The 13,242-nt window shown below is 42.9% G+C and overlaps 1 protein-coding gene across 7 annotated transcripts in view; it reads left to right on the plus strand.

The window, feature by feature from the left end:
- MOB3B (MOB kinase activator 3B) overlaps nt 1-13,242 on the plus strand; it is a 194,723-nt gene that overhangs the window by 173,587 nt on the left and 7,894 nt on the right. For 6 of the 7 annotated variants that reach the window (XM_045840336.1, XM_045840334.1, XM_045840337.1 and 3 more), the window contains one exon: nt 12,539-12,649. The exons of the other annotated variant lie outside the window; for it this stretch is intronic. In XM_045840336.1, coding sequence (XP_045696292.1) covers nt 12,539-12,643 — 105 coding nt within the window. In that variant the 3' untranslated portion in view covers nt 12,644-12,649. The remainder of the gene's footprint in view (nt 1-12,538; nt 12,650-13,242) is intronic. 7 annotated transcript variants of the gene reach the window in all.

Consider the following 13,242-nt stretch of genomic DNA (forward strand, 5'->3'; position numbering starts at 1 on the left):
ACAACTGCAGTTTCAAAATAAAATATCAAAAACAAGGGAGAGAACTTCCGGCCAAGATGGAGGCATAGGTAGACACACTGTGCCTCCTCCCACAACCAAAATAAGGACAACAACAATTTAGAAACAAAAACAGCCAGTACTGACAGAAAATTGAACTGTATGGAAGTCCAACAACCAAGGAGTTAAAGTAGACACACTCATCCAGACTGGTAGGAGGGGCAGAGTAGGGTGGCCAGGCAGAGAGGGGTCTTGGCAAAGTGGTGGCTGGCAGACCCCAGGGGTGCAAGGTGGCAGCGGGTGAACCTAGCCAGGTGGTGGATTGTGGAACAGGGTTCGGTGCGAAAGGTGGCTGGCAGATTGGGCAGTCCCACATTCACACGCAGATAAACCAGGCGAAACTGGGGAATGAGACAGACCATGCAACCCAGGGTCCCAGCACTCAGAAATAAAACCTCAAACCACCGATTGAAAACACCTGTGGGGGTTGAGGTGTCGGGAGAGACTCCCAGACTCACAGGAGAGTTCTTTGGAGAGACTTACAGGGTCCTAGAATGTACACAAACCCATCCACCTGGAAAACAGCTCCAGAAGGGCCCAGTTTGCTTGGGAGAAGCAGGGGAAGTGACTGAAATCTGGCAGATAGTGGAGCAAGTGCCATTGTTCCCTCTCAGGCCCCTGCCCCACATACAGCATCACAACCCATCGATGTGGGTTACCCTGCCTTGATGAACACCTAAGGCTCCACCCCTCACTACATAACAGGTACACTGAGACAAAAAAAAAATGGCTCAAATGAAAGAACAGATCAAAGTTCCAGAAAAAGTACAACTAAGTGATGAAGAGATAGCCAACCTATCAGATACACAGTTCAAGTACTGGTAATCAGGATGCTCACAGAATTGGTTGAATTTGGTCACAAATTAGATAAAAAAAATGAAGGCTACAAGGTGAAATAAGAACAATGTACAAGGAACCAATAGTGATGGGAAGGAAACTGGGACTCAGATCAATGGAGTGGACCAGAAGGAAGAAAGAAACATCCACTCAGAAAAGAATGAAGAAACAAGAATTCAAAAAAATGAGAAGAGGCTTAGGAACCTCCAGGACATATTTAAACATTCCAACATCCGAATTATAGGGGTACCAGAAGGAGAAGAGGAAGAGCAACAAGTGGAAAAGTTATTTGAACAAATAATAAAGGAGAACTTCCCCATTCTGGCTAAGGAAATAGACTTCCAGGAAGTCTAGGAAGCTCAGAGAGTCCCAAAGGAGTTGGACCCAAGGAGGAACACAGCAAGGCACATCATAATCACATTACCCAAGATGAAAGATAAGGAGAGAATCTTAAAGGCAGCAAGAGAAAAGAAGACAGCTAACTACAAAGGAGTGCCCATCAGACTGTCAGCTGATTTCTCAAAAGAGACCTTATAGGCAAGAAGGGACTGGAGAGAAGTATTCCAAGTCATGAAAGGCAAGGACCTGCATCCAAGATTGCTCTATCCAGCAAAGCTTTCATTTAGAATGGAAGGGCAGAGAAAGTGCTTCTCAGATAAGGTCAAGTTAAAGGAGTTCATCATCACCAAGCCCTTATTTTATGAAATGTTAAAGGGACTTATCTAAGAAAAAGAAGATAAAAAATGTGTAGAGTAAAATGACAGCAAACTCACAATTATTAACAACCACACCTAAAACAAAAAATAAATACAAACTAAGCAAACAACTAGAACAGGAACAGAACCACAGAAATGGAGATCACATGAAGGGTTAGCAACAGGCAAGTGGGAGGAGGAGAGAGGGGGAAAAGGTGCAGAGAATAAGTAGCATAGGTGGTAGGTAGAAAATAGACAGTGGGAGGATAAGAATAGTATGGGAAATGAAAAAGCTAAAGAACTTATAAGTATGACACATGGACATGAACTAAAGGGGGGAATGTGGGTGGGAGGAGGTGTGCGTGGTGGAGGAGAATGAAGGGGGAAAATGGGACAACTGTAATAGCATAACCAATAAAATATGTTAAAAAAAACAAGGGAGGAAGGAGCCCTAACAGGTCAAAGTTGCTTTAGTTATATGAAGCATATGCCCTTTATGTAAAATTTGTATTGTTTTTATGGTTCTTTAATTGAGAACCCAAGGATAAGAAAACAGGGCTTGCCTCCTCTGTGCTCTGAAAACCATTAAAGTTTAGTTTTAAGGGATGTAGGCAGAGTTTGCTCTTCTCTTGTTTTACATGTGTTTTCTTACTGATGTAGCATCACTGCTCCCCAAAGAAAGTAGAAATATTAGACTATTTATGGTCAGGTCAGTTTTGAAAAGGGTGCATGTGTAACTGCAGGGGCTATAAGCTTACAGTGTCACACTGCACATGGCATCTGCAAGGTGCAGAGTGGGGTTAACAAACTTTCTTTTTCTGTTGAGATTCAGATACTAAATGCCTTGGCTCAGGGGTTGTAAGTGGCCCCCGCCACAGCTCCAAGTTTCCAGCCCTGGACAGGGATGTAGCATACACAGCACATAAACAAAGGGATGTGGCTGTGTTCCTGTGCACAACTTCATTTATGGGGCTTGACATTTGAATGTCATATAGTGTTCATGTGTAGTGAAATACCACTCTTTTTATTTTTTTCAACTATTTAAAATGTAAAAATCATTCTTAGCTTATTGCCTATACAAAACAGATATGGACTGGACATGGGTCTACAGGCCATAGTTTTGAGGTTCCGGATAGAGAGGAGAAACAGGATTCTAAGGCCCATTGACAAGATCTTAGTTCAAATTCTCTCTACTAAGTATTAACCATATAACCTTTGGTAAGTCATTAACTTCTCCAAGTTTCAGGTTTCTCGGAGAAGCATAATGACCAAACCGTGGAGATGACAATCAGTGACAAAGTGGGACACAAAATGGGAATCAGTCCCTAAAGCTCTGAGGAGGCTAACTTTCTCTCTAAGGGAGCCTGAGAACACATTTCAATTGGTGGTAGTCAAACTCCTAGCAACAGATCTTACTTTATTAAAATGAAAGTTCAATTTGTTTCATGTCTATTTACTCCATCAACATAATCCTTTGTTCCCATCAAAGGAATGAGACTGCTAAGAAACTACAAACTTCCTAAATTACAGGCTCACTGAGGAAGAAAATTCTCCATATATTCTCATCAGATACACAATAGAGTCCTTATTAAGTGACGGCAAGCTCTGTCCTGTGGTGAATCCAGCTAGGCTGACCGGTTTCTGTGGAATTCTTTGTTTTCCCTGGGGAGGTGAATTCTTTATCCAGGGACCGTGCCCTGCAAGTTCGCAGCACAACCAAAATGACAAATCATGTTTTTTCAGGATTTCTTGGATGTCATTAAGAGTTGGATCTATTAAGCTTCTTTTAGAATAAATAAAATCTGTGCCTGCAGCCTTAGTGGGACTCTGCTTCACCAGCCAGTGCCCCACAGAAAGAAAGGCCAAGTGACGGAAGCAAATGGGGATCCCTTACTGTGCCCTCCTGCTCCAAGTTTTCAAAGAGGTGGGCAGGTGTGTTCTGGGCCACACAGGCTCTGGGCCACACCGACACCTGTTACATCCCACTAAGGGAGTGGGTGCATTCAGTCACCCTTTGCTCATCCCCAAACATGGGGCATAGGAGCATCTTCCAGACACCAGTCCAGCTGCTCTGACAAGTGCAGGGTTTGGGAAGGAGGGAGTCACACCCCTTAGAGCTGTGGGCACCTCAGGCCAGACTGTGGAGGAAGGAGATGGGCAGGCCGAATGGGGGAGGAGGAGGAAGGGTGGCTGACAGCCAGAGAGGGCCTACACTGTGCCTCACTGGATTACAGGTACATCACATTGAGCAGAAATCAGGTCGGATCCACACACTGACATGGTCAGGTACTAACAGTGCGCCACTGAGAAGAATGAGAGGTGGGCAACATGCTAGGTAGATCTGCAGAGTGAGTCAGATGTTAAAAAGCACAGAACAGGGCACTGTGGGGCTTTGGCAAGGAGATCCTGAGGAATGCAGTGACGAAAAACATTTCAGTCCAGGCTCTTGCTTTCATGATGTGTGGGGAGGCAGGCTGCCTGGTGTTCATAACCCATCTTCTGTGGTGAAGTGAAAAAGCTTCAAAAATGTGCAAATCTGCCTTTATAAGATCTGTGTAAATCAAGAGACTGAACATGTTTACACAAGGTGGCTTATTTTTAATGTTTTCAGGATTTGGGAAAAGAAAAGCAGTGTGATTCGTGTATCATCTGAATAAATATTCTCTGTGGGTGGCAGGTCTGTGTGTTTATCTATCCATACAGATGTATACATGTACTCAGGGTGTGCAAATATGTGCACATGTTCACACACACACACACCCCCCTCAGCTGCAGAATGCGCTCTGTGTCAGTAATGTGGGCTGCTGTTTAGGAACAGAATTAACCAAATTAATATTATTTTTTCATGTGGAGGGAGGTCTGGCCTGCCATGTTTCTATTTTTATTTCTTTTGGCTTATTTGCCACCCACATTCCTAAAAGAAAGCAGAAAAGACATTTTTAATTCCTGTGTGCTGGTTGGCTCCCATGTATACTTTAATTTGGGAGGATTTTTTAAAAAATGTTTGTAGTTTGGCTGCCCTGCCTGCCTTACAAGAATTCAGACTTTTGGTTGCTGGCAAGAAAAGACCAAAAATGGTTCCAGCAGCCAAGTCTCTACTCCAGTGACAGCCGCTGACTCAAAGAGACTCCCATGCGGGTATGAATGAAGATCCAGTCAGCATGGGCCTGATGTCTGGGGACATAGTGGACTCGTTAGGAAGACAGGTTTTCAAGTTTCAGCCTTGACTATCCTAATTCCTAGCTATGCACCTTTTACCAAGGTACTTAACCTCGGCTCTTTTATCTGTGAAATGAGGCTAACACCACTCACTACATAAGACCGCTGGAAGGACTGGGGGAAATAATGAATGTGAAGCATGGAGCACAGTGCCTGGCACATGGAAAAAGTGCAGAGAGTGATAGATGGGAACACAGTACATTTGCATTGATTATTTAAGACTCTTACACCACTTCCCCATCTTGTTCACTCCATTTTTTTGTGACCTGACACTCATTCATTTATTCATTCATTTATTCACCAACTTATTTATATGTATAAAGCCTTGTTCCAAAATGCACTTCAAGTGGCTGGTGTCAGTGTCCTATGAGGTTTCCTCCTCCCAATTCCTATTAAAGAGATGTAACTACATTAAGAAAAATAGTTGTAAAAACATATGTAGACCCTGTGCTTGACCCCCTGCTCAGGACACCTGCTCTGGCCTGCAGCCATATCCTCCTGGCTTCAAAGGCCCTGAGTACAGGAACAAAGTGTCTGAGCCCCGGGGGTCAGCAAACACAAAAACATCTCCAAGGTGAGCTTACAGAGCTCCTGACCTTCCAGGATCCAGGAACCAACTGGGGAGTCCAGTTCATCAGAGGAGATTTAGCTGGGTCCACGCTCCTGGAGAAGGTACTTGAGTAGCCTTGCTACAGGTGAACCAGAATCATCCTTCTCTCTGGGCCCTTCCCCCTGGGTGCACTGAGGGCTCCTGAGACTACCTTCCTAGCCAGGGGAGCTGGGGTTGGATGGCCAACCCCTGGAATTGTCAAGGCATTTGAGAAGAGACTGATGTTACTTCCTCTGGTACACGCAGCTGTTTGAAATCTAGAAAGCGGGAGGAGAGACTCCTCATTGAGGGGAACACTGGCCCCATGTGGAGACATAGGCCTCCCTGGGCCCCAGGGCAGGCAGGAGCTGCCCCTCCCCCATTATTCCTGCCTTCAAGGGTTCCAGCTGGGGAGTGGTTGGGGATGTTTTTCATTTGCTTGTTTTTTATTTTTTTCTCTCTTTTTCCAGCAATTTCCCTGCAGCAAGTAGCCTGCTTTTCCTGGGAGGCCTCTTAAAGGCAGAGTTTCACCCCTGACTGGGGGACAGCTAGCTTCCAGGCCTCGGTCTCAGTGATTGTCTCTGAGGTCGTTTCCCTTTCTCTGAGTCACTGTCTCCCATCTCCGCAGCTTGTAACCCTCACAGATGCGTAAACAGGGCATGAAAGGATGAACAGGAGTGTTCTGAGCAGGCGAAGGAATGGAAGTCACCATGCAGAAGAAATAAGCACAGGTCTTGGCTGGAGAAAGGGAGGCAGACCCCGAAATCCTTGCAGTCACTTGAACATCTTGGGACTTTATCTGGTGAGAGACAGATGAGTGGGAACAAAATTTATACCTCTCTGGATGTTCAGCAGCTCCTTTGCAGCCTGCTCTGTTGATACCAAGCAAAGATTAGAGAGGGCAGACCATTGACCTTGGAATCACAAGGCAGCCTGGTATCACAGGAAACTCTGAGTCCTTCAAACTGAAGGATTTGGAGACAACAGTGGATTTTGATTTTTATCAAATGCCTCAACACCCTATTGCTTCCTCTTTGGAATCACAGCTCCTAAACCATACCTGCCCATTCCTGGAATTCTTTTAACACCAGTATGGCCATGCTCCTCATAGTGCCCTGGTGCTAAAAGAAACTTCACTGAATCCCTGCCCCTGTCCACAATCAGAAATTACCACAAACTGACCCATGGAGTTTAACTGACTATCACACCATCCCTTGCTAATGCCAACTTGCATTTCTTTTGGTTCTTATGGTGAGGGAGGAGGAAAGTTTGCTCTCAAGGTTCTTTTGGCTGTTGTAATAATCAAATAGGCATGAGACAGATTAGCAAGAGAAAAAGACCAAATTTGATTACATACGTATGTATGGGAATCCACAGACATGAAAGAGTCAGGGATCCCACACACATGAGAGGTTTATAGACTGAAAGGGAGTGGGGGTGTGTACGGTATCTTGAGGTAGGGATGAGGTAAGATGCCTTGGGGCTTCTTCAAAGGGTCCTTGCAGGATGATATAAAGAGCACATATTTAGTAAATAGTAGTTTTCTTGCCCTATAGATAGGTTAAGGGAATTAAGGGAGGGATGGAAGTTTCTCTTGAGCCTGAGGCTGAAGTTGCCTTTAACTCAAACCAATCCACATACCACAGAGGCACATCTTGGGATGACTAGTTCTGACAGTTCCAAAGGGACTTGCTTTTGCTACCATGTAAGGAAATAGCAAAATATCTGCTTGACCTCCGTGTGCAAACATGTCCTCAGGGGTTTGCATGTAGTGGGGCTGAGGACCCTGGAGGGTGAGGGGTTGGGGTGGTTGTGATGAAACCTTGACAGAGGCATCACCAGCATGGTTGTTGGGAGTGGAGAAGGGAATGAGGGAGGACTCAGGAGAGAAATGGAATTTCACAATAGTCAACATTTTCAATCCACACAATTTTAGGGAAGGAGAAAAATTAGCCAATAACAAAAGAAACAAATGGGAAATAAAGATACAAATTGGTGGGTTTCAGGTCTTTTAAGAAATGGAATTTATAGGATGAAAGCTACCACAGAAAGCCTCTCTCTGAGCTGGCTACCACCCCAGAGGGCCTGACTTGGCTGTTGGAAAGGAAAGTCTTCCCAATTGCAGGGTTTTGGTGTTACCCACACCCCTCCCCCAGCCCAACCGGAAATGTCCCTGTACTTCATGCAGCCTTTCAAAGGGACACTCCCAAATCTGTCTCTATTTGAAAGAACACTGGTGGGTGATTCAAGGCTAGGCAGGGCCATGCTCCAGCTGGCAGGCCAGCAGGGAAGGGATGCTCCAGTAACTGAGGGCCTGAAGCTGTGCTACTCTCAGTGAGCAAGGAAGCACTTTATAAAAAGAGCACCACCTCTGGCGGCCTTTTCTGTGGACTCACCACTTTTCTTTTGTGTCTTCTCAGCAACCGTTAGCTTTTCGTTAGCTTTTTTTAAAAGTATATTTTATGATTACGCTACTACCGTTGTCCCACTTTTTCTCCCCTTTATTCCCCTCTGCCCTGCATTGCCCCTCCCATCAGAGTCCCCCCACCCTTAATTCATGTCTGTGGGTCCTATATATAAGTTCTTTAGCTTCTTCATTTCCTATACTATTCTTAACCTCCCCTTGTCTATTTTGTACCTACCATTTATACTTCTTATTCCCTGTACCTTTTCCCCCATTCTTCCCCTCCCCATCCCCACTGATAACCCTCCCTGTGATCTCCATTTCTCCAATTCTGCTCCTGTTCTGGTTGTTTGCTTAGTTTGCTTTTGCTTGTTTATTTTTTAGATTCAGTTGTTGATAGTTGTGAGTTTGTTGTCATTTTACTGCTCATAGTTTTGATCTTCTTTTTCTTAAATAAGTCCCTTTAACATTTCATATAATATGGGCTTGGTGATGAACTCCTTTAACTTAACCTTGTCTGGGAAGCACTTTATCTGCCCTTCCATTCTAAATGATAGCTTTGCTGGATAGAGTAATCTTGGATGCAGGCTCTTGCCTTTCATGACTTGTAATACTTCTTTCCAGCCTCTTCTTGCCTGCAAGTTTTCTTTCAAGAAATCAGCTGATAATTTTATGGGCACTCCTTTGTAGGTAACTCTCTCCTTCTCTCTTGCTGCTTTTAAGATTCTCTCCTTCTCTTTAATCTTGACTAATGTAATTATGATGTGCCTTGGTGTGTTCTTCCTTGGGTCCAATTTCTTTGGGACACTGAGCTTCATAGACTTCCTGGAAATCTATTTCCTTCTCCACATTGGGGAAGTTCTCCTTCATTATGTTTTCAAATAAATTTTCAATTTCTTGCTCTTCCTCTTCTCCTTCTGGTACCCCTGTGATTCAGATATCGGGGCATTTAAAGTTGTCCCAGAGGTTCCTAAGCCTCTCTGCATTTTTTTGAATTCTTGTTTATTCATTATGTTCTGGTTGCATGTTTATTTCTTCCTTCTGCTCCAAACTGTTGATTTAAGACCCAGTTTCCTTCCCTTCACTGTTGGTTTCCTGTATATTTATTTATCTTTATGTCACTTTGCATAGCCTTCACTTCTTCCTTTATTTTGCGACCACACTCAATCATTTCTGTGAGCACCCTGATCACCAGTGTTTTGAACTCTGTATCTGCTAGGTTAGCTATCTCCTTGTCGCTTAGTTCTTTTTCTGGTGTTGCGATCTGTTCTTTCATTTGGGGCATATTCCTTTGTCTAGGTACACTTGCTACATTGTAAGGGGAAGAGCCTTAGGTATTCACCAGGGCGGGGCAACCCTCTTCTCTGCTTTGTGGGGCTATATGTGAGGGAAAGGTCAGAGAGGGAACAATGTCCCTTGCTCGGCTCTTGCTCTGCTTTCAGTCACTTCCTCTGCTTTCCACAAGCAAATTATGCCCTTCTGGTGCTGATTCCAAGGTGGGTGGGAGCAACTGTTACCTTAAGATATTGCCATTAAAATGTGCTCATGAAGCACCCTTATTGGAGCAAGTGTGTGTGTGGTGTGCATGTGTGTGTTACTTTAGCTGAGAGGAAATTTACTTCCCTCTTAAGGCCAAATTTAACATTAAGTTGTGTACTTCAAACCACCCAGATTTAAGCCATTGGTTTTTTAATGGTGGCTAATGGGGGAAGGATCTCATTGACATAAAAGTCATTTTCAGAAAGCTCAGCAATATCATTCTCCCAATGACACTGCTGCACCTTCCAAACCCACCTTCCACCATGTCTTTATCCGGTATTTCTTTCTAAACTTCTCCCCTTCTTGTTTCACAGAATTAGCAGAAAGTTGATGAATTTAAAAAGACAAAAGAAATGAGGTATAAAATGCTGTTGTAGCACCACTAGTCCAGATATGTGTTAAAGGACTAGAAAAGCAAAGAGCTTCCCTCTCTCTTCTTTTTATTGGCCCCTGCAGCAGAGTAATGGAAACGGTAGGGTTTTTTGTTTATTTGTTTTTGTTCTTGAGTCATCCAAATGTGAGTGCAAATCCTTATTCTTTCCCTTGCCAGCTATGTGAAGTTGGGCAAGATACTTCGGTTCTCTTAGCCTCCATGTCCTCATCTGTAATTTAGAAAAAGCAATGTGTAGCTCACAGAGTTTTAAGAAAGTAGCTCACAGAGTTTTGAGAAAGAAGTGCATAAAATAAATATAAGTGCCTCCACCATAGTACATATTCATTGCCTATTTCTCTCTACTTCTCATTTTGCTGAGTCTCTAGACCTAGTAATTTTTCTCTGTTGTATTTCAGTCTAATTATCACATGTTTTTCAAGCACCTGGTATGTGCCAGATCTTTGCACCAGGATCCAAACAGAAACAAGATGTGGTTCATCTCTTCAAGAGCAACCTCTTACTGGAGCCAGGAAGTAATAAACTATCATGGGGAGACCAGGACAGGAATGCCTAATACTTCTTGGAGATGATGTGGGAGGTAGGAGGGGTTGTCCCTGATGAGGCAACACTGATCAAGAGCCTTGAGGGATATTGGAGTTGGGAGAAAGGTGTTCTGGGACAAGAGGAGCAAATGCAAGCATATATATGGAAACCACAGAGTTTAGCAGGAGAGTTGGAGAGTGCTGGGGTGTGAGGCTGCATAGCGGAGAGGAGTCCAGATCAAGAAGAGCTCTGTATGTTAAGCTTGGGACTCAGTTTGAAAACTGTGAAGAGCCTTTAAAGGAGTTTAGGTTAAGGAGAGCTGTTAACACAAGAAGGATTTTCCCTGAAGCACCCTGAGCCAACTCTAAGAAATACTGGTACTTGTTACACAAAGTGCTTCTTTCATATGAACATGAAGTACAGAGTTCATAGGCCAGGAGTCTTATCTCCGCCATTGGTTAATGGTGCCATCTTAGTCAAGTCACTTACCTTCTCATGGTCTAAGTTTTCACATCTCTGAAATGAAGATGTTGGACTAGATAATATCCAAGTGTCCTCCCTCCCATCTTTAACGTAGTCTATGATTTCATAATTTTGTCATTGTTTTTTGGAATTTATTTTATAATTTATATGCTAGCATGATTACTGGGACCTAATAAGTATCAATTACTTTTCTATATTTCATGTAAAAATTAGGTTGCTAAAATGTATGATGTTATAGTGTAATAATCTAGGAGTCAGATGTTTATTTTGTAGTCTGGGCTGGGTTAGAAATTATTTGTGCAACTTAGAATAAATTATTTTACTTTTCTGGACCACTTACCCCTGCCCTCCAATACCAGGTCTAAAAATGGGTAAACTGAGAGACAAGGGTAAGATTTGACTCTTAAGTTCATGCAACTTTGTTCTACTTCTTAGGATGACTAGAAAATATCCCTATTTCAATTTAAAAGTGTCTACATCAGAACTGAAGAGATTGAGTATCTTTTGCAAAAGATATGTTTATTTCATCTACCAACACTACACCCCACAAAAACTAAGCAAAAATCATTTTAACTTCGTTTTTAAAACTAAATATGATTTCAGTTTAGAGATTTGGTCTGTTGCTCTTTTTGTATTTTAAATTACTGGAAAAAATTACATGTGTATTAAAGATATCTAAAAACCCAAAGACTATGCACAGGACAAAAAATCAGAAATAGAAAACATGTAATTTCATTCACCCAAAAATAAACTCATTTTGTTTGTACTTTTTCCCAAAATAATTAATCAAACCATGTATACTCTTACATGACTTGACCAAAAGATCCCTCACCATACACTAAAATGCAATAAAGTTTTAAGGGTCTTCTCAGCTTCAGACTAAAAATGAAATGCTGAGGTGTAATACTGATAAAAAGTGATGTGATGTGAGTGTGTAAGAAGTGATGGGAAACCCAGGAAGGGAGCTAATGAACCCTTTCTGGGAGGGAGTTCACAGCTGAATCTGAAGGTCAGATGTCAAATCTGCCAGGCATAGGGGAGCAGAAAGCATGTCCCAGAAGAAACAGCCCATGAGAAACCTAAAAACCTTGATAGTCTGTGGCCTGTTGGAGGCCAAGAAGGACTTTAGTTTCCCTAGTGGGTGGGATGAGTGGGTTCATTCAACAGGAGGTGATGGGTGGAGGTTGTCCTGGTTATGAACAGCTCTGTTTTCCAGGTTGTGGAGTATGGAATTGCTTCTGATGACAGTGGGGAACCAGAGACTTTATAGAATCAGTAACTGCCTTATATTAAAGCAAATGTTATTGAGTGAGGACCACCAAAATCCGGCTTTACTCTTTTAAGGATAGATTTTTTTAATCTGGTGCTTAAAAGAAGTCTTCACAAGCCAAATACAGTCCTTATGAACATTTCTCAGAAAGCTCTCATAATCGCTGCAGAAGCCTTTTGAGTTCTTTAGTGGTGTGCCTTAATACATACTGCATTCTAATGACATCCTTAAAGAGCGGCCTGGGCAGGAGTTGTTTAGGCCACTTTCCTCCATAGGAAGAAATGTGTTTAGCTCTGTTAGGGCTCACGGAAAGGCTTTGATGAGGAGGAATGGTTTGGAAACCCTGTACTAGGGAGTTTGGAGTTCTGGGGATTTTCCAGAAGAGTCTGTTTTTCTAAACTAGCTCATTTGCGCCACCAAGTGGGAGAATTCTAGAATGCAGTCTTGAAGGTTTTTGAAGAGTGGATCCAGCTGAGCCTTCCTTACTGAAGTCTCTGATCTGCCATTTCAACTGTTCTTTCCCTATAAGAATGTTAGCAGACATCCCAGGACACAGTTTTTCTCCTGCATTTTGAGGCTGTATGGTGTGATGAGAAAAGCACTGGCTCTGGCTTTTCACAGAGTAACTCAATAACTTTGGGTAAGTCCCACATTCTCTCTCAAACTCTTCTCTCCTGCTTTTTTTTTTTAAGTATCTATAGTCTTTTAGTGACATATAATCTGTTTTAGTATTTACCATTACACCTGTTCAAAGTGGCATTAGTCTGGGTAATTAAAATCATCACTTTAGCATTGTGAAAATTTAGGGATGACTATGACCATCTATGATTAATATATGTACAATACATAAGTCGATATCATCTGAGTGCATATTCATAAGAATGTCTTAGATGCCTTAACCACAGTTACATGGTGGAGTACAAAAAGCTGACCTCTGCACCCTACCTGAGTTTAAACCTCAGCCCACCACCTCCTATGTGACAATGTTATGTTACTCTCCATCTTTGAGCCTATTTCCTCCTCAGTCCAACAGGGACTGCAAATCTTACTTCACAGGGTTAAGATGAGGGTTCCATGATGTAATTGTGTAGAGCAGTACCAGGCACAGACTGAGGGACAGTAGACCTCTGTTTGGTGGAAGCAAGTCTTACTGTTTAGTCTCTGCAGCTACCTGTTTACCCAGAGAAAACCACTTCTGCTCTGAGGCCCAGATTTCTCTTCTTTCAAACAGGG

The sequence above is a fragment of the Phyllostomus hastatus genome, unplaced genomic scaffold, assembly GCF_019186645.2.
Source record: "Phyllostomus hastatus isolate PE091 unplaced genomic scaffold, TTU_PhHast_1.1 phas_contig_34, whole genome shotgun sequence".
Taxonomy (NCBI): domain Eukaryota; kingdom Metazoa; phylum Chordata; class Mammalia; order Chiroptera; family Phyllostomidae; genus Phyllostomus; species Phyllostomus hastatus.